This window comes from Mytilus californianus, unplaced genomic scaffold (genome assembly GCF_021869535.1).
Source record: "Mytilus californianus isolate M0D057914Y unplaced genomic scaffold, xbMytCali1.0.p SCAF_5, whole genome shotgun sequence".
In the NCBI taxonomy this organism is placed as follows: Eukaryota; Metazoa; Mollusca; class Bivalvia; order Mytilida; family Mytilidae; genus Mytilus; species Mytilus californianus.
The window spans coordinates 33,309,052-33,331,606 of NW_026262701.1; the positions used below are offsets into that span (position 1 = coordinate 33,309,052).

Sequence of the window (22,555 nt, forward strand, 5' to 3'; positions counted from 1 at the left end):
AAAAGTGTATTACGCATTTTTCGTGCAAGTGTCTTGCGCTTGAATTTAATAAGATGGTGGGTTTATTTTTTTGTAATCAATGTATGGCAAGCAAAGAAAAAATAAAATTAATTTAACTTATGGCGCACTATCCCGTTCTAGTTGAATCCTTAGGGCAGCGTCTATAATGCCTAGCCATAAAGAACTACCGAGACAATGGGTCGGAAAGTGGGTGCCCCCAATGCGTATTTTACCGAGTTTGGCTTTATTTCCGTGTTTCGGACGCAATTTTCGTCCTCTAGGAATGCTTACCCCAGAAATTCTTTGGCCCCTTTTTGTAGTACTACACAAAAGCTACTTATTAGAGCAGAATCTATAATCCCTAGGCATAAAGAACTACCGGGGCAATGGTTTTGAACAAGTAGGTGACCCCAGTGCATATTATATCAAATATGACTTTTTTCCGTGTTACGGACGAAATTTTCGGCCTTTAAGAATGCTTACCCCAGAAATTCTTCACCCTCACGTTGTAGTACTATTCAATAGCTATTCCTTAGGGCAGCGTCTATAATGCCTAGCCATAAAGAACTACCGAGACAATGGGTCGGAAAGTGGGTGCCCCCAATGCGTATTTTACTGAGTTTGGCTTTATTTCCGTGTTTCGGACGCAATTTTCGTCCTCTAGGAATGCTTACCCCAGAAATTCTTTGGCCCCTCTTTGTAGTACTACACAAAAGCTACCTATTAGAGCAGAATCTATAATCCCTAGGCATAAAGAACTACCGGGGCAATGGTTTTGAACAAGTAGGTGACCCCAGTGCATATTATATCAAATATGACTTTTTTCCGTGTTACGGACGAAATGTTCGGCCTTTAAGAATACTTACCCCAGAAATTCTTTACCCTCACGTTGTAGTACTATTCAATAGCTATTCCTTAGGGCAGCGTCTATAATGCCTAGCCATAAAGAACTACCAAGACAATGGGTCGGAAAGTGGGTGCCCCCAATGCGTATTTTACCGAGTTTGGCTTTATTTCCGTGTTTCGGACGCAATTTTCGTCCTCTAGGAATGCTTACCCCAGAAATTCTTTGGCCCCTCTTTGTAGTACTACACAAAAGCTACTTATTAGAGCAGAATCTATAATCCCTAGGCATAAAGAACTACCGGGGCAATGGTTTTGAACAAGTAGGTGACCCCAGTGCATATTATATCAAATATGACTTTTTTCCGTGTTACGGACGAAATTTTCGGCCTTTAAGAATGCTTACCCCAGAAATTCTTCACCCTCACTTTGTAGTACTATTCAATAGCTATTCCTTAGGGCAGCGTCTATAATGCCTAGCCATAAAGAACTACCGAGACAATGGGTCGGAAAGTGGGTGCCCCCAATGCGTATTTTACCGAGTTTGGCTTTATTTCCGTGTTTCGGACGCAATTTTCGTCCTCTAGGAATGCTTACCCCAGAAATTCTTTGGCCCCTCTTTGTAGTACTACACAAAAGCTACTTATTAGAGCAGAATCTATAATCCCTAGGCATAAAGAACTACCGGGGCAATGGTTTTGAACAAGTAGGTGACCCCAGTGCATATTATATCAAATATGACTTTTTTCCGTGTTACGGACGAAATTTTCGGCCTTTAAGAATGCTTACCCCAGAAATTCTTCACCCTCACGTTGTAGTACTATTCAATAGCTATTCCTTAGGGCAGCGTCTATAATGCCTAGCCATAAAGAACTACCGAGACAATGGGTCGGAAAGTGGGTGCCCCCAATGCGTATTTTACTGAGTTTGGCTTTATTTCCGTGTTTCGGACGCAATTTTCGTCCTCTAGGAATGCTTACCCCAGAAATTCTTTGGCCCCTCTTTGTAGTACTACACAAAAGCTACCTATTAGAGCAGAATCTATAATCCCTAGGCATAAAGAACTACCGGGGCAATGGTTTTGAACAAGTAGAAGACCCCAGTGCATATTATATCAAATATGACTTTTTTCCGTGTTACGGACGAAATGTTCGGCCTTTAAGAATACTTACCCCAGAAATTCTTTACCCTCACGTTGTAGTACTATTCAATAGCTATTCCTTAGGGCAGCGTCTATAATGCCTAGCCATAAAGAACTACCAAGACAATGGGTCGGAAAGTGGGTGCCCCCAATGCGTATTTTACCGAGTTTGGCTTTATTTCCGTGTTTCGGACGCAATTTTCGTCCTCTAGGAATGCTTACCCCAGAAATTCTTTGGCCCCTCTTTGTAGTACTACACAAAAGCTACTTATTAGAGCAGAATCTATAATCCCTAGGCATAAAGAACTACCGGGGCAATGGTTTTGAACAAGTAGGTGACCCCAGTGCATATTATATCAAATATGATTTTTTTCCGTGTTACGGACGAAATTTTCGGCCTTTAAGAATGCTTACCCCAGAAATTCTTCACCCTCACTTTGTAGTACTATTCAATAGCTATTCCTTAGGGCAGCGTCTATAATGCCTAGCCATAAAGAACTACCGAGACAATGGGTCGGAAAGTGGGTGCCCCCAATGCGTATTTTACCGAGTTTGGCTTTATTTCTGTGTTTCGGACGCAATTTTCGTCCTCTAGGAATGCTTACCCCAGAAATTCTTTGGCCCCTCTTTGTAGTACTACACAAAAGCTACTTATTAGAGCAGAATCTATAATCCCTAGGCATAAAGAACTACCGGGGCAATGGTTTTGAACAAGTAGGTGACCCCAGTGCATATTATATCAAATATGACTTTTTTCCGTGTTACGGACGAAATTTTCGGCCTTTAAGAATGCTTACCCCAGAAATTCTTCACCCTCACGTTGTAGTACTATTCAATAGCTATTCCTTAGGGCAGCGTCTATAATGCCTAGCCATAAAGAACTACCGAGACAATGGGTCGGAAAGTGGGTGCCCCCAATGCGTATTTTACTGAGTTTGGCTTTATTTCCGTGTTTCGGACGCAATTTTCGTCCTCTAGGAATGCTTACCCCAGAAATTCTTTGGCCCCTCTTTGTAGTACTCCACAAAAGCTACCTATTAGAGCAGAATCTATAATCCCTAGGCATAAAGAACTACCGGGGCAATGGTTTTGAACAAGTAGGTGACCCCAGTGCATATTATATCAAATATGACTTTTTTCCGTGTTACGGACGAAATGTTCGGCCTTTAAGAATGCTTACCCCAGAAATTCTTTACCCTCACGTTGTAGTACTATTCAATAGCTATTCCTTAGGGCAGCGTCTATAATGCCTAGCCATAAAGAACTACCAAGACAATGGGTCGGAAAGTGGGTGCCCCCAATGCGTATTTTACCGAGTTTGGCTTTATTTCCGTGTTTCGGACGCAATTTTCGTCCTCTAGGAATGCTTACCCCAGAAATTCTTTGGCCCCTCTTTGTAGTATTACACAAAAGCTACTTATTAGAGCAGAATCTATAATCCCTAGGCATAAAGAACTACCGGGGCAATGGTTTTGAACAAGTAGGTGACCCCAGTGCATATTTTATCAAATATGACTTTTTTCCGTGTTACGGACGAAATTTTCGGCCTTTAAGAATGCTTACCCCAGAAATTCTTCACCCTCACTTTGTAGTACTATTCAATAGCTATTCCTTAGGGCAGCGTCTATAATGCCTAGCCATAAAGAACTACCGAGACAATGGGTCGGAAAGTGGGTGCCCCCAATGCGTATTTTACCGAGTTTGGCTTTATTTCCGTGTTTCGGACGCAATTTTCGTCCTCTAGGAATGCTTACCCCAGAAATTCTTTGGCCCCTCTTTGTAGTACTACACAAAAGCTACTTATTAGAGCAGAATCTATAATCCCTAGGCATAAAGAACTACCGGGGCAATGGTTTTGAACAAGTAGGTGACCCCAGTGCATATTATATCAAATATGACTTTTTTCCGTGTTACGGACGAAATTTTCGGCCTTTAAGAATGCTTACCCCAGAAATTCTTCACCCTCACGTTGTAGTACTATTCAATAGCTATTCCTTAGGGCAGCGTCTATAATGCCTAGCCATAAAGAACTACCGAGACAATGGGTCGGAAAGTGGGTGCCCCCAATGCGTATTTTACTGAGTTTGGCTTTATTTCCGTGTTTCGGACGAAATTTTCGTCCTCTAGGAATGCTTACCCCAGAAATTCTTTGGCCCCTCTTTGTAGTACTACACAAAAGCTACTTATTAGAGCAGAATCTATAATCCCTAGGCATAAAGAACTACCGGGGCAATGGTTTTGAACAAGTAGGTGACCCCAGTGCATATTATATCAAATATGACTTTTTTCCGTGTTACGGACGAAATGTTCGGCCTTTAAGAATGCTTACCCCAGAAATTCTTTACCCTCACGTTGTAGTACTATTCAATAGCTATTCCTTAGGGCAGCGTCTATAATGCCTAGCCATAAAGAACTACCGAGACAATGGGTCGGAAAGTGGGTGCCCCCAATGCGTATTTTACCGAGTTTGGCTTTATTTCCGTGTTTCGGACGCAATTTTCGTCCTCTAGGAATGCTTACCCCAGAAATTCTTTGGCCCCTCTTTGTAGTACTACACAAAAGCTACTTATTAGAGCAGAATCTATAATCCCTAGGCATAAAGAACTACCGGGGCAATGGTTTTGAACAAGTAGGTGACCCCAGTGCATATTATATCAAATATGACTTTTTTCCGTGTTACGGACGAAATTTTCGGCCTTTAAGAATGCTTACCCCAGAAATTCTTCACCCTCACGTTGTAGTACTATTCAATAGCTATTCCTTAGGGCAGCGTCTATAATGCCTAGCCATAAAGAACTACCGAGACAATGGGTCGGAAAGTGGGTGCCCCCAATGCGTATTTAACCGAGTTTGGCTTTATTTCCGTGTTTCGGACGCAATTTTCGTCCTCTAGGAATGCTTACCCCAGAAATTCTTTGGCCCATTCTTTGTAGTACTACACAAAAGCTACTTATTAGAGCAGAATTTATAATCCCTAGGCATAAAGAACTACCGGGGCAATGGTTTTGAACAAGTAGGTGACCCCAGTGCATATTATATCAAATATGACTTTTTTCCGTGTTACGGACGAAATTTTCGGCCTTTAAGAATGCTTACCCCAGAAATTCTTCACCCTCACGTTGTAGTACTATTCAATAGCTATTCCTTAGGGCAGCGTCTATAATGCCTAGCCATAAAGAACTACCAAGACAATGGGTCGGAAAGTGGGTGCCCCCAATGCGTATTTTACCGAGTTTGGCTTTATTTCCGTGTTTCGGACGCAATTTTCGTCCTCTAGGAATGCTTACCCCAGAAATTCTTTGGCCCCTCTTTGTAGTACTACACAAAAGCTACTTATTAGAGCAGAATCTATAATCCCTAGGCATAAAGAACTACCGCAATGGTTTTGAACAAGTAGGTGACCCCAGTGCATATTATATCAAATATGACTTTTTTCCGTGTTACGGACGAAATTTTCGGCCTTTAAGAATGCTTACCCCAGAAATTCTTCACCCTCACGTTGTAGTACTATTCAATAGCTATTCCTTAGGGCAGCGTCTATAATGCCTAGCCATAAAGAACTACCGAGACAATGGGTCGGAAAGTGGGTGCCCCCAATGCGTATTTTACCGAGTTTGGCTTTATTTCCGTGTTTCGGACGCAATTTTCGTCCTCTAGGAATGCTTACCCCAGAAATTCTTTGACCCCTCTTTGTAGTACTACACAAAAGCTACTTATTAGAGCAGAATCTATAATTCCTAGGCATAAAGAACTACCGGGGCAATGGTTTTGAACAAGTAGGTGACCCCAGTGCATATTATATCAAATATGACTTTTTTCCGTGTTACGGACGAAATGTTCGGCCTTTAAGAATGCTTACCCCAGAAATTCTTTACCCTCACGTTGTAGTACTATTCAATAGCTATTCCTTAGGGCAGCGTCTATAATGCCTAGCCATAAAGAACTACCAAGACAATGGGTCGGAAAGTGGGTGCCCCCAATGCGTATTTTACCGAGTTTGGCTTTATTTCCGTGTTTCGGACGCAATTTTCGTCCTCTAGGAATGCTTACCCCAGAAATTCTTTGGCCCCTCTTTGTAGTACTACACAAAAGCTACTTATTAGAGCAGAATCTATAATCCCTAGGCATAAAGAACTACCGGGGCAATGGTTTTGAACAAGTAGGTGACCCCAGTGCATATTATATCAAATATGACTTTTTTCCGTGTTACGGACGAAGTTTTCGGCCTTTAAGAATGCTTACCCCAGAAATTCTTCACCCTCACGTTGTAGTACTATTCAATAGCTATTCCTTAGGGCAGCGTCTATAATGCCTAGCCATAAAGAACTACCGAGACAATGGGTCGGAAAGTGGGTGCCCCCAATGCGTATTTTACTGAGTTTGGCTTTATTTCCGTGTTTCGGACGCAATTTTCGTCCTCTAGGAATGCTTACCCCAGAAATTCTTTGGCCCCTCTTTGTAGTACTACACAAAAGCTACCTATTAGAGCAGAATCTATAATCCCTAGGCATAAAGAACTACCGGGGCAATGGTTTTGAACAAGTAGGTGACCCCAGTGCATATTATATCAAATATGACTTTTTTCCGTGTTACGGACGAAATTTTCGGCCTTTAAGAATGCTTACCCCAGAAATTCTTTACCCTCACGTTGTAGTACTATTCAATAGCTATTCCTTAGGGCAGCGTCTATAATGCCTAGCCATAAAGAACTACCAAGACAATGGGTCGGAAAGTGGGTGCCCCCAATGCGTATTTTACCGAGTTTGGCTTTATTTCCGTGTTTCGGACGCAATTTTCGTCCGCTAGGAATGCTTACCCCAGAAATTCTTTGGCCCCTCTTTGTAGTACTACACAAAAGCTACTTATTAGTGCAGAATCTATAATTCCTAGGCATAAAGAACTACCGGGGCAATGGTTTTGAACAAGTAGGTGACCCCAGTGCATATTATATCAAATATGACTTTTTTCCGTGTTACGGACGAAATTTTCGGCCTTTAAGAATGCTTACCCCAGAAATTCTTCACCCTCACTTTGTAGTACTATTCAATAGCTATTCCTTAGGGCAGCGTCTATAATGCCTAGCCATAAAGAACTACCGAGACAATGGGTCGGAAAGTGGGTGCCCCCAATGCGTATTTTACCGAGTTTGGCTTTATTTCCGTGTTTCGGACGCAATTTTCGTCCTCTAGGAATGCTTACCCCAGAAATTCTTTGGCCCCTCTTTGTAGTACTACACAAAAGCTACTTATTAGAGCAGAATCTATAATCCCTAGGCATAAAGAACTACCGGGGCAATGGTTTTGAACAAGTAGGTGACCCCAGTGCATATTATATCAAATATGACTTTTTTCCGTGTTACGGACGAAATTTTCGGCCTTTAAGAATGCTTACCCCAGAAATTCTTCACCCTCACGTTGTAGTACTATTCAATAGCTATTGCTTAGGGCAGCGTCTATAATGCCTAGCCATAAAGAACTACCGAGACAATGGGTCGGAAAGTGGGTGCCCCCAATGCGTATTTTACTGAGTTTGGCTTTATTTCCGTGTTTCGGACGAAATTTTCGTCCTCTAGGAATGCTTACCCCAGAAATTCTTTGGCCCCTCTTTGTAGTACTACACAAAAGCTACTTATTAGAGCAGAATCTATAATCCCTAGGCATAAAGAACTACCGGGGCAATGGTTTTGAACAAGTAGGTGACCCCAGTGCATATTATATCAAATATGACTTTTTTCCGTGTTACGGACGAAATGTTCGGCCTTTAAGAATGCTTACCCCAGAAATTCTTTACCCTCACGTTGAATTACTATTCAATAGCTATTCCTTAGGGCAGCGTCTATAATGCCTAGCCATAAAGAACTACCGAGACAATGCGTCGGAAAGTGGGTGCCCCCAATGCGTATTTTACCGAGTTTGGCTTTATTTCCGTGTTTCGGACGCAATTTTCGTCCTCTAGGAATGCTTACCCCAGAAATTCTTTGGCCCCTCTTTGTAGTACTACACAAAAGCTACTTATTAGAGCAGAATCTATAATCCCTAGGCATAAAGAACTACCGGGGCAATGGTTTTGAACAAGTAGGTGACCCCAGTGCATATTATATCAAATATGACTTTTTTCCGTGTTACGGACGAAATGTTCGGCCTTTAAGAATGCTTACCCCAGAAATTCTTTACCCTCACGTTGTAGTACTATTCAATAGCTATTCCTTAGGGCAGCGTCTATAATGCCTAGCCATAAAGAACTACCAAGACAATGGGTCGGAAAGTGGGTGCCCCCAATGCGTATTTTACCGAGTTTGGCTTTATTTCCGTGTTTCGGACGCAATTTTCGTCCTCTAGGAATGCTTACCCCAGAAATTCTTTGGCCCCTCTTTGTAGTACTACACAAAAGCTACTTATTAGAGCAGAATCTATAATTCCTAGGCATAAAGAACTACCGGGGCAATGGTTTTGAACAAGTAGGTGACCCCAGTGCATATTATATCAAATATGACTTTTTTCCGTGTTACGGACGAAATTTTCGGCCTTTAAGAATGCTTACCCCAGAAATTCTTCACCCTCACTTTGTAGTACTATTCAATAGCTATTCCTTAGGGCAGCGTCTATAATGCCTAGCCATAAAGAACTACCGAGACAATGGGTCGGAAAGTGGGTGCCCCCAATGCGTATTTTACCGAGTTTGGCTTTATTTCCGTGTTTCGGACGCAATTTTCGTCCTCTAGGAATGCTTACCCCAGAAATTCTTTGGCCCCTCTTTGTAGTACTACACAAAAGCTACTTATTAGAGCACAATCTATAATCCCTAGGCATAAAGAACTACCGGGGCAATGGTTTTGAACAAGTAGGTGACCCCAGTGCATATTATATCAAATATGACTTTTTTCCGTGTTACGGACGAAATTTTCGGCCTTTAAGAATGCTTACCCCAGAAATTCTTCACCCTCACGTTGTAGTACTATTCAATAGCTATTGCTTAGGGCAGCGTCTATAATGCCTAGCCATAAAGAACTACCGAGACAATGGGTCGGAAAGTGGGTGCCCCCAATGCGTATTTTACTGAGTTTGGCTTTATTTCCGTGTTTCGGACGAAATTTTCGTCCTCTAGGAATGCTTACCCCAGAAATTCTTTGGCCCCTCTTTGTAGTACTACACAAAAGCTACTTATTAGAGCAGAATCTATAATCCCTAGGCATAAAGAACTACCGGGGCAATGGTTTTGAACAAGTAGGTGACCCCAGTGCATATTATATCAAATATGACTTTTTTCCGTGTTACGGACGAAATGTTCGGCCTTTAAGAATGCTTACCCCAGAAATTCTTTACCCTCACGTTGAATTACTATTCAATAGCTATTCCTTAGGGCAGCGTCTATAATGCCTAGCCATAAAGAACTACCGAGACAATGGGTCGGAAAGTGGGTGCCCCCAATGCGTATTTTACCGAGTTTGGCTTTATTTCCGTGTTTCGGACGCAATTTTCGTCCTCTAGGAATGCTTACCCCAGAAATTCTTTGGCCCCTCTTTGTAGTACTACACAAAAGCTACTTATTAGAGCAGAATCTATAATCCCTAGGCATAAAGAACTACCGCAATGGTTTTGAACAAGTAGGTGACCCCAGTGCATATTATATCAAATATGACTTTTTTCCGTGTTACGGACGAAATTTTCGGCCTTTAAGAATGCTTACCCCAGAAATTCTTCACCCTCACGTTGTAGTACTATTCAATAGCTATTCCTTAGGGCAGCGTCTATAATGCCTAGCCATAAAGAACTACCGAGACAATGGATCGGAAAGTGGGTGCCCCCAATGCGTATTTTACCGAGTTTGGCTTTATTTCCGTGTTTCGGACGCAATTTTCGTCCTCTAGGAATGCTTACCCCAGAAATTCTTTGGCCCCTCTTTGTAGTACTACACAAAAGCTACTTATTAGAGCAGAATCTATAATTCCTAGGCATAAAGAACTACCGGGGCAATGGTTTTGAACAAGTAGGTGACCCCAGTGCATATTATATCAAATATGACTTTTTTCCGTGTTACGGACGAAATTTTCGGCCTTTAAGAATGCTTACCCCAGAAATTCTTCACCCTCACTTTGTAGTACTAATTAATAGCTATTCCTTAGGGCAGCGTCTATAATGCCTAGCCATAAAGAACTACCGAGACAATGGGTCGGAAAGTGGGTGCCCCCAATGCGTATTTTACCGAGTTTGGCTTTATTTCCGTGTTTCGGACGCAATTTTCGTCCTCTAGGAATGCTTACCCCAGAAATTCTTTGGCCCCTCTTTGTAGTACTACACAAAAGCTACTTATTAGAGCAGAATCTATAATCCCTAGGCATAAAGAACTACCGGGGCAATGGTTTTGAACAAGTAGGTGACCCCAGTGCATATTATATCAAATATGACTTTTTTCCGTGTTACGGACGAAATTTTCGGCCTTTAAGAATGCTTACCCCAGAAATTCTTCACCCTCACGTTGTAGTACTCATCAATAGCTATTCCTTAGGGCAGCGTCTATAATGCCTAGCCATAAAGAACTACCGAGACAATGGGTCGGAAAGTGGGTGCCCCCAATGCGTATTTTACCGAGTTTGGCTTTATTTCCGTGTTTCGGACGAAATTTTCGTCCTCTAGGAATGCTTACCCCAGAAATTCTTTGGCCCATTCTTTGTAGTACTACACAAAAGCTACTTATTAGAGCAGAATCTATAATCCCTAGGCATAAAGAACTACCGGGGCAATGGTTTTGAACAAGTAGGTGACCCCAGTGCATATTATATCAAATATGACTTTTTTCCATGTTACGGACGAAATTTTCGGCCTTTAAGAATGCTTACCCCAGAAATTCTTCACCCTCACGTTGTAGTACTATTCAATAGCTATTCCTTAGGGCAGCGTCTATAATGCCTAGCCATAAAGAACTACCAAGACAATGGGTCGGAAAGTGGGTGCCCCCAATGCGTATTTTACCGAGTTTGGCTTTATTTCCGGGTTTCGGACGCAATTTTCGTCCTCTAGGAATGCTTACCCCAGAAATTCTTTGGCCCCTCTTTGTAGTACTACACAAAAGCTACTTATTAGAGCAGAATCTATAATCCCTAGGCATAAAGAACTACCGGGGCAATGGTTTTGAACAAGTAGGTGACCCCAGTGCATATTATATCAAATATGACTTTTTTCCGTGTTACGGACGAAATTTTCGGCCTTTAAGAATGCTTACCCCAGAAATTCTTCACCCTCACATTGTAGTACTATTCAATAGCTATTCCTTAGGGCAGCGTCTATAATGCCTAGCCATAAAGAACTACCAAGACAATGGGTCGGAAAGTGGGTGCCCCCAATGCGTATTTTACCGAGTTTGGCTTTATTTCCGTGTTTCGGACGCAATTTTCGTCCTCTAGGAATGCTTACCCCAGAAATTCTTTGGCCCCTCTTTGTAGTACTACACAAAAGCTACTTATTAGAGCAGAATCTATAATCCCTAGGCATAAAGAACTACCGGGGCAATGGTTTTGAACAAGTAGGTGACCCCAGTGCATATTATATCAAATATGACTTTTTTCCGTGTTACGGACGAAATTTTCGGCCTTTAAGAATGCTTACTCTAGAAATTCTATACCCTCACGTTGTAGTACTATTCAATAGCTATTCCTTAGGGCAGCGTCTATAATGCCTAGCCATAAAGAACTACCAAGACAAAGGCCGGAAAGTGGGTGCCCCCAATGCGTATTTTACCGAGTTTGGCTTTATTTCCGTGTTTCGGACGCAATTTTCGTCCTCTAGGAATGCTTACCCCAGAAATTCTTTGACCCCTCTTTGTAGTACTACACAAAAGCTACTTATTAGAGCAGAATCTATAATCCCTAGGCATAAAGAACTACCGGGGCAATGGTTTTGAACAAGTAGGTGACCCCAGTGCATATTATATCAAATATGACTTTTTTCCGTGTTACGGACGAAATTTTCGGCCTTTAAGAATGCTTACCCCAGAAATTCTTCACCCTCACGTTGTATTACTATTCAATAGCTATTCCTTAGGGCAGCGTCTATAATGCCTAACCATAAAGAACTACCGAGACAATGGGTCGGAAAGTGGGTGCCCCCAATGCGTATTTTACCGAGTTTGGCTTTATTTCCGTGTTTCGGACGCAATTTTCGTCCTCTAGGAATGCTTACCCCAGAAATTCTTTGGCCCCTTTTTGTAGTACTACACAAAAGCTACTTATTAGAGCAGAATCTATAATCCCTAGGCATAAAGAACTACCGGGGCAATGGTTTTGAACAAGTAGGTGACCCCAGTGCATATTATATCAAATATGATTTTTTTCCGTGTTACGGACGAAATTTTCGGCCTTTAAGAATGCTTACCCCAGAAATTCTTCACCCTCACGTTGTAGTACTATTCAATAGCTATTCCTTAGGGCAGCGTCTATAATGCCTAGCCATACAGAACTACCGAGACAATGGGTCGGAAAGTGGGTGCCCCCAATGCGTATTTTACCGAGTTTGGCTTTATTTCCGTGTTTCGGACGCAATTTTCGTCCTCTAGGAATGCTTACCCCAGAAATTCTTTGGCCCCTCTTTGTAGTACTACACAAAAGCTACTTATTAGAGCAGAATCTATAATCCCTAGGCATAAAGAACTACCGGGGCAATGGTTTTGAACAAGTAGGTGACCCCAGTGCATATTATATCAAATATGATATTTTTTCCGTGTTACGGACGAAATTTTATGCCTTTAAGAATGCTTACCCCAGAAATTCTTCACCCTCACGTTGTAGTACTATCCAATAGCTATTCATTAGGGCATCGTCTATAATGCCTAGCCATAACGAACTACCGAGACAATGGGTCGGAAAGTGGGTGCCCCCAATGTGTATTTTTACCGAGTTTGGCTTTATTTCCGTGTTTCGGACGCAATTTTCGTCCTCTAGGAATGCTTACCCCAGAAATTCTTTGGCCCCTCTTTGTAGTACTACACAAAAGCTACGTATTAGAGCAGAATCTATAATCCCTAGGCATAAAGAACTACCGGGGCAATGGTTTTGAACAAGTAGGTGACCCCAGTGCATATTATATCAAATATGACTTTTTTCCGTGTTACGAACGAAATTTTCGGCCTTTAAGAATGCTTACCCCAGAAATTCTTCACCCTCACGTTGTAGTACTATTCAATAGCTATTCCTTAGGCAGCGTCTATAATGCCTAGCCATAAAGAACTACCGAGACAATGCGTCGGAAAGTGGGTGCCCCCAATGCGTATTTTACCGAGTTTGGCTTTATTTCCGTGTTTCGGACGCAATTTTCGTCCTCTAGGAATGCTTACCCCAGAAATTCTTTGGCCCCTCTTTGTAGTACTACACAAAAGCTACTTATTAGAGCACAATCTATAATCCCTAGGCATAAAGAACTACCGGGGCAATGGTTTTGAACAAGTAGGTGACCCCAGTGCATATTATATCAAATATGACTTTTTTCCGTGTTACGGACGAAATTTTCGGCCTTTAAGAATGCTTACCCCAGAAATTCTTCACCCTCACGTTGAAGTACTATTCAATAGCTATTCCTTAGGGCAGCGTCTATAATGCCTAGCCATAAAGAACTACCGAGACAATGGGTCGGAAAGTGGGTGCCCCCAATGCGTATTTTACCGAGTTTGGCTTTATTTCCGTGTTTCGGACGCAATTTTCGTCCTCTAGGAATGCTTACCCCAGAAATTCTTTGGCCCCTCTTTGTAGTACTACACAAAAGCTACTTATTAGAGCAGAATCTATAATCCCTAGGCATAAAGAACTACCGGGGCAATGGTTTTGAACAAGTAGGTGACCCCAGTGCATATTATATCAAATATGATTTTTTTTCCGTGTTACGGACGAAATTTTATGCCTTTAAGAATGCTTACCCCAGAAATTCTTTACCCTCACGTTGTAGTACTATTCAATAGCTATTCCTTAGGGCAGCGTCTATAATGCCTAGCCATAAAGAACTACCGAGACAATGGGTCGGAAAGTGGGTGCCCCCAATGCGTATTTTACCGAGTTTGGCTTTATTTCCGTGTTTCGGACGCAATTTTCGTCCTCTAGGAATGCTTACCCCAGAAATTCTTTGGCCCCTCTTTGTAGTACTACACAAAAGCTACTTATTAGAGCACAATCTATAATCCCTAGGCATAAAGAACTACAGGGGCAATGGTTTTGAACAAGTAGGTGACCCCAGTGCATATTATATCAAATATGACTTTTTTCCGTGTTACGGACGAAATTTTCGGCCTTTAAGAATGCTTACCCCAGAAATTCTTTACCCTCACGTTGTAGTACTATTCAATAGCTATTCCTTAGGGCAGCGTCTATAATGCCTAGCCATAAAGAACTACCGAGACAATGGGTCGGAAAGTGGGTGCCCCAATGCGTATTTTACCGAGTTTGGCTTTATTTCCGTGTTTCGGACGCAATTTTCGTCCTCTAGGAATGCTTACCCCAGAAATTCTTTGGCCCCTCTTTGTAGTACTACACAAAAGCTACTTATTAGAGCACAATCTATAATCCCTAGGCATAAAGAACTACCGGGGCAATGGTTTTGAACAAGTAGGTGACCCCAGTGCATATTATATCAAATATGACTTTTTTCCGTGTTACGGACGAAATTTTCGGCCTTTAAGAATGCTTACCCCAGAAATTCTTCACCCTCACGTTGAAGTACTATTCAATAGCTATTCCTTAGGGCAGCGTCTATAATGCCTAGCCATAAAGAACTACCGAGACAATGGGTCGGAAAGTGGGTGCCCCAAATGCGTATTTTACCGAGTTTGGCTTTATTTCCGTGTTTCGGACGCAATTTTCGTCCTCTAGTAATGCTTACCCCAGAAATTCTTTGGCCCCTCTTTGTAGTACTACACAAAAGCTACTTATTAGAGCAGAATATATAATCCCTAGGCATAAAGAACTACCGGGGCAATGGTTTTGAACAAGTAGGTGACCCCAGTGCATATTATATCAAATATGACTTTTTTTCCGTGTTACAGACGAAATTTTCGGCCTTTAAGAATGCTTACCCCAGAAATTCTTCACCCTCACGTTGTAGTACTATCCAATAGCTATTCCTTAGGGCAGCGTCTATAATGCCTAGCCATAAAGAACTACCAAGACAATGGGTCGGAAAGTGGGTGCCCCCAATGCGTATTTTACCGAGTTTGGCTTTATTTCCGTGTTTCGGACGCAATTTTCGTCCTCTAGGAATGCTTACCCCAGAAATTCTTTGGCCCCTCTTTGTAGTACTACACAAAAGCTACTTATTAGAGCAGAATCTATAATTCCTAGGCATAAAGAACTACCGGGGCAATGGTTTTGAACAAGTAGGTGACCCCAGTGCATATTATATCAAATATGACTTTTTTCCGTGTTACGGACGAAATTTTCGGCCTTTAAGAATGCTTACCCCAGAAATTCTTCACCCTCACTTTGTAGTACTATTCAATAGCTATTCCTTAGGGCAGCGTCTATAATGCCTAGCCATAAAGAACTACCGAGACAATGGGTCGGAAAGTGGGTGCCCCCAATGCGTATTTTACCGAGTTTGGCTTTATTTCCGTGTTTCGGACGCAATTTTCGTCCTCTAGGAATGCTTACCCCAGAAATTCTTTGGCCCCTCTTTGTAGTACTACACAAAAGCTACTTATTAGAGCACAATCTATAATCCCTAGGCATAAAGAACTACCGGGGCAATGGTTTTGAACAAGTAGGTGACCCCAGTGCATATTATATCAAATATGACTTTTTTCCGTGTTACGGACGAAATTTTCGGCCTTTAAGAATGCTTACCCCAGAAATTCTTCACCCTCACGTTGTAGTACTATTCAATAGCTATTGCTTAGGGCAGCGTCTATAATGCCTAGCCATAAAGAACTACCGAGACAATGGGTCGGAAAGTGGGTGCCCCCAATGCGTATTTTACTGAGTTTGGCTTTATTTCCGTGTTTCGGACGAAATTTTCGTCCTCTAGGAATGCTTACCCCAGAAATTCTTTGGCCCCTCTTTGTAGTACTACACAAAAGCTACTTATTAGAGCAGAATCTATAATCCCTAGGCATAAAGAACTACCGGGGCAATGGTTTTGAACAAGTAGGTGACCCCAGTGCATATTATATCAAATATGACTTTTTTCCGTGTTACGGACGAAATGTTCGGCCTTTAAGAATGCTTACCCCAGAAATTCTTTACCCTCACGTTGAATTACTATTCAATAGCTATTCCTTAGGGCAGCGTCTATAATGCCTAGCCATAAAGAACTACCGAGACAAAGGCCGGAAAGTGGGTGCCCCCAATGCGTATTTTACCGAGTTTGGCTTTATTTCCGTGTTTCGGACGCAATTTTCGTCCTCTAGGAATGCTTACCCCAGAAATTCTTTGACCCCTCTTTGTAGTACTACACAAAAGCTACTTATTAGAGCAGAATCTATAATCCCTAGGCATAAAGAACTACCGGGGCAATGGTTTTGAACAAGTAGGTGACCCCAGTGCATATTATATCAAATATGACTTTTTTCCGTGTTACGGACGAAATTTTCGGCCTTTAAGAATGCTTACCCCAGAAATTCTTCACCCTCACGTTGTATTACTATTCAATAGCTATTCCTTAGGGCAGCGTCTATAATGCCTAACCATAAAGAACTACCGAGACAATGGGTCGGAAAGTGGGTGCCCCCAATGCGTATTTTACCGAGTTTGGCTTTATTTCCGTGTTTCGGACGCAATTTTCGTCCTCTAGGAATGCTTACCCCAGAAATTCTTTGGCCCCTCTTTGTAGTACTACACAAAAGCTACTTATTAGAGCAGAATCTATAATCCCTAGGCATAAAGAACTACCGGGGCAATGGTTTTGAACAAGTAGGTGACCCCAGTGCATATTATATCAAATATGATTTTTTTTCCGTGTTACGGACGAAATTTTATGCCTTTAAGAATGCTTACCCCAGAAATTCTTTACCCTCACGTTGTAGTACTATTCAATAGCTATTCCTTAGGGCAGCGTCTATAATGCCTAGCCATAAAGAACTACCGAGACAATGGGTCGGAAAGTGGGTGCCCCCAATGCGTATTTTACCGAGTTTGGCTTTATTTCCGTGTTTCGGACGCAATTTTCGTCCTCTAGGAATGCTTACCCCAGAAATTCTTTGGCCCCTCTTTGTAGTACTACACAAAAGCTACTTATTAGAGCACAATCTATAATCCCTAGGCATAAAGAACTACCGGGGCAATGGTTTTGAACAAGTAGGTGACCCCAGTGCATATTATATCAAATATGACTTTTTTCCGTGTTACGGACGAAATTTTCGGCCTTTAAGAATGCTTACCCCAGAAATTCTTTACCCTCACGTTGTAGTACTATTCAATAGCTATTCCTTAGGGCAGCGTCTATAATGCCTAGCCATAAAGAACTACCGAGACAATGGGTCGGAAAGTGGGTGCCCCAATGCGTATTTTACCGAGTTTGGCTTTATTTCCGTGTTTCGGACGCAATTTTCGTCCTCTAGGAATGCTTACCCCAGAAATTCTTTGGCCCCTCTTTGTAGTACTACACAAAAGCTACTTATTAGAGCACAATCTATAATCCCTAGGCATAAAGAACTACCGGGGCAATGGTTTTGAACAAGTAGGTGACCCCAGTGCATATTATATCAAATATGACTTTTTTCCGTGTTACGGACGAAATTTTCGGCCTTTAAGAATGCTTACCCCAGAAATTCTTCACCCTCACGTTGAAGTACTATTCAATAGCTATTCCTTAGGGCAGCGTCTATAATGCCTAGCCATAAAGAACTACCGAGACAATGGGTCGGAAAGTGGGTGCCCCAAATGCGTATTTTACCGAGTTTGGCTTTATTTCCGTGTTTCGGACGCAATTTTCGTCCTCTAGTAATGCTTACCCCAGAAATTCTTTGGCCCCTCTTTGTAGTACTACACAAAAGCTACTTATTAGAGCAGAATATATAATCCCTAGGCATAAAGAACTACCGGGGCAATGGTTTTGAACAAGTAGGTGACCCCAGTGCATATTATATCAAATATGACTTTTTTTCCGTGTTACAGACGAAATTTTCGGCCTTTAAGAATGCTTACCCCAGAAATTCTTCACCCTCACGTTGTAGTACTATCCAATAGCTATTCCTTAGGGCAGCGTCTATAATGCCTAGTCATAAAGAACTACCGAGACAATGCGTCGGAAAGTGGGTGCCCCCAATGCGTATTTTACCGAATTTGGCTTTATTTCCGTGTTTCGGACGCAATTTTCGTCCTCTAGGAATGCTTACCCCAGAAATTCTTTGACCCCTCTTTGTAGTACTACACAAAAGCTACTTATTAGAGCAGAATCTATAATCCCTAGGCATAAAGAACTACCGGGGCAATCGTTTTGAACAAGTGGGTGACCCAGTTTCAAATAGAAGTTGTGTTGTAGGTATACCATGAAAAAAATTATTTTACATCAAAATTCTATATTTTTAGTCGTTAATATGAGTTTCGAAAATCGCAAATTGGGGTTAAACATGGGTTTATACGAATCATATCCTTGACTTATTAAAAGATAATACTTTGTGTGAATCGTCATCATGATATTATTGTAAATGCTAATTACAAAACCGTAAATATGAGTTAGAAATTTGCAAACTAAATTTAGAATTTTGTTAATGGGATATACAAATCTTTGATTTTGTATATAAATCTTGTTTTCGAACAAAAAACTCAAAAACTATGATTTTAAAGAAAAATAAAATTGTCGCTCAAGTAGTTTTCCAAACGCAATTGCAGGATGACGAATTGCAGGATAGATTTTTATAAAGAGAATTGCAGGATGAGAATTGCTGGATAGCTTGACACTAGTATTTTACAGTCGCAAATTAAGTTTTCAAGCGAGTTAGCAAACCCGAAAGACGGATATTTGCGACAGTAAATTTTAAAATTTACTTTTGAAATTAATTATATGCATTACGGTTATACCTATTCTAATACAATAACTTAAAGGGATAGTAGCTACGATTTTGACAAAATAATGACCAAGTTTTAAAGCTGCTGAAATCAAAGATATGTACTTTAAATTAACAATAAGATCGGTGGAATGTTTATATAAAGTACAGAAGTGTTAATAATTGATAATTAATAACGTATAGCGTGCCTTTTCATCTCATTAATTATGCATCGGGTTTACTTCCCGAACTTTGCCGACACAGCGAGTGAGATGACCAAGTTATAAATAAATATGAACACGTGCTTTTGTTTTCTTACGTATTTGACAATTTCTCTAGATTAAACATACATATTTGAAACCATTTATCAAATTATGTAATCAACAAAATATACCAAATGCCTGCATATTACTCGAACCCAAGGTTCTCCAACAATGGCGATATTATACACTTGTTTTATATTTGTATGACAAAACAATGCCGATAACGTATACACGTGTTTGTAAATTGAATTGGGGCCTTCATGCAGGGTACACCGGAAGAATAATATTAAATTGTAAGAAGTTGATTTTTAATGTCTTCTAAGTTGTGAGATCACTGCTCTTAAAATTATAAAGATATTTTGGACAATAATGATTTGAACACGTCGCGATTTATTTTAATGTGATCTGGATTCGAAAAGTTCAGAAATGTTTTTTACATTTCGCAAACCGTCGTAATGTCGACTGCTTATATAATGACTTTCTCTACGTGACGGGTGTTTGTAAATGATTCTAAATGACCGTTCTCATCGCCGTTATTTATTTTCAATTTACAATAACTTGTCTGCACCTCTTTACTGTTTCTTTTTCTCGCAGAAACTGTAAACACACGTTCCATTTCCGCGATAACATTCCTCTGTTCGACATTTTCCCTTCGAGGGACAACTTGCGATTGCGCATTGGGAACTGCGGAGTTAAGGTCAACATAGGTCATATGAATAAGGGTTGGCTTAACATCGAATTTTTGTCTATAGACAAAAATTAAATTCAGGTGTAAAACGTTAAAATGCTTCTAAATGCTAATTGGAAAGTAAACAGTGATGGTTTTATTCATTCTAAATAAACCTTTTGTACAAAATCCGGCATATAGATTAGAAAAATAATTTTAATGAAAATCGTAGCTACTATCCGTTTAAACTGTGCCTTTTAAATGATTTTGTTACATATGGTGACGATTGCGTAGATAATTCGGACAGGAAAACCATTCATGTCACAAGACAGAATATCTGACTCACCCAATCAAAATCGTCGTTATAAACTAGATTATGAATAACAGGGGATTTGGGGGTATTCATCAGTGAGACATCATCCCAACAACATAAACCAAATCTAAAAGATATCTACATCTCGCGGGCAACAACTACACTAGACAAGTGTATATACCAGATCTCACACTCTAAAAAGCCATGATTCGAGATAACTTGTGAGTTGATTTTACAGAAACTACCAAGCTCGGCCATCATCACTAATAAAGATAACCACTGTCCAGGTTCATTTAATGAAACTGACACATCAATAAGAGGACCAGCACTGAAAATAGTTAATGTATTTTCAGCTTTTTAAAATACATTGTAAGAAAAATATACTTTGTTTAAATTTTATAAAAATGTATGGGTGTCATTTTTATGTTTTAGGACTTGGGAGCTTTTATAGCAACAGAAGCCCTTAAACAAAAATACAACACGGATTATACAGTGGGCTCTGTTTATAACGCACTATGTAAGTTATATTTCTTACATTTATACTCGGAGAGTTCTCATTTCTTTTATCGACGCAATTTATTTTACCCTTTGACCTTTAAGACACTTAACTATGGAGGAATCACCAAAGGCGTGCATAAATATCCTTTTCTCTGACCTCCAACCATAACAACTTCACTCAAAGTCATTTTCATCCCGAATATTATTTAAAGGAATGGAATTCAATACAGTTTCAACAAGATAGCATCTTCAACAGACCAACTGAGATCATTTGCAGATATTGTTAGGGTGGGGTGTATATTTTGTATTTGGATAAATCGCTACAAAACGCATGCGCGGTTTATAATGTCTGGCTAACGTGTCATCGTACAATATCAGAACCCAACCCCCTCACATCAAACCAAAGGTAATAGAATGGATGACGACGATCTTTTCTTTGATTGGACGAAAATGATTTCATGTTTGATGCTCGAAAATATATATATCTTAAACAAGATCTATCTTATAACGAGGGTACTATTCAAACAATATTTGGGAAAAATATCTTTTTTTTTTCCAGGAAAGAACATTTTAACTGTGGGTAAATTCCAATGTTTTCTTTTGTGAAAATCCCATTCCTGAACCGCAAATATATACCATTGCTCCCCGCCCCGTCTTTGGCTTTTATATACTTCGGTGGGTATTATCTACCAGAGCATTATCTCTTTATTGCAATTTCACCAAAAAAAGGAAGTATACTCGACTAAATCAATGGGATCTTAAAAGAAGCATAATTACCCTACATGTAAATTATTACATAAAACGGGCGGGTCATGCTTATTATCCAGTCAACACTCTGACAGTGCACAGAGCGAACAGATCGTGCTTATCCAAATGACGCCTTGATTGCATGGAAAGTGAGTCGTGCTTACCTTGTTGCCAACCTGATCGCCCATGACGGATATGTCTTACTTAACCCTCGTCCTAACTAAAAGTGAATATTTGCAATTTGACTTTAAGAAAAAATCAGTCAATCAATAAACCCTATTTACCTTGTCGACATCCTATTAGCACGGCAGGTGAGTTAACCCTGTCGACATCCTATTAGCACGGCAGGTGAGTTAACCCTGTCGACATCCTATTAGCACGGCAGGTGAGTTAACCCTGTCGACATCCTATTAGCACGACAGGTGAGTTAACCCTGTCGACATCCTATTAGCACGGCAGGTGAGTTAACCCTGTCGACATCCTATAAGCACGGTAGGTGAGTTAACCCAGTCGACATCCTATTAGCACGGCAGGTGAATTAACCCTGTCGACATCCTATTAGCACGGCAGGTGAGTTAACCCTGGCGACATCCTATTAGCACGGCAGATGATTTAACCCTGTCGACATCCTATTAGCACGGCAGGTGAGTTAGCCCTGTCGACATCCCCTTTTTTTTTTAATTTTGTGGTCTTTAAATTTTCATTAAGTATAACTTTCCGTTCTGGCAGGCACATCAAAACATATCTGGCCTATCGGAATCCGCCACTAAAATGGTAAATTACACCTAAATTCGTCGAATGTGCGTTTTTCATATCGACGAGAATAGTTTATTTCTGGAAATTTTAAATCTCAAAAGTGAAAACTTAAAAAAAAAAATATTTTACTGTCTTGAAATCTTAAGGTGAAAATTTTGAAAAAATATTTTACTGCCTTGAACTTTCCATCTATAAGACCAGTTAGTACATATTTAGATACAATTCCATATAGACTGTATTCAATTCTGACGGATAAATATTCTAAGCAAAGAAGGAGGTAATGTGAGGAACAAAATTCTCATATCCTTCAACATTCTATACCCCACATCTCATTTTGAAAAGTAAATATTGTGGATTTTTAAAAAGACAAT

The 22,555-nt window shown here is 40.6% G+C and overlaps 1 protein-coding gene across 1 annotated transcript in view; it reads left to right on the plus strand.

Moving 5' to 3' along the window:
* Positions 1-22,555, plus strand: part of LOC127701013 (carboxypeptidase B-like) — a 49,429-nt gene that overhangs the window by 26,272 nt on the left and 602 nt on the right. The window contains exon 11 of the mRNA XM_052204772.1: positions 20,616-20,700. Within this exon, the coding sequence (XP_052060732.1) occupies positions 20,616-20,700 (85 nt within the window). The remainder of the gene's footprint in view (positions 1-20,615; positions 20,701-22,555) is intronic.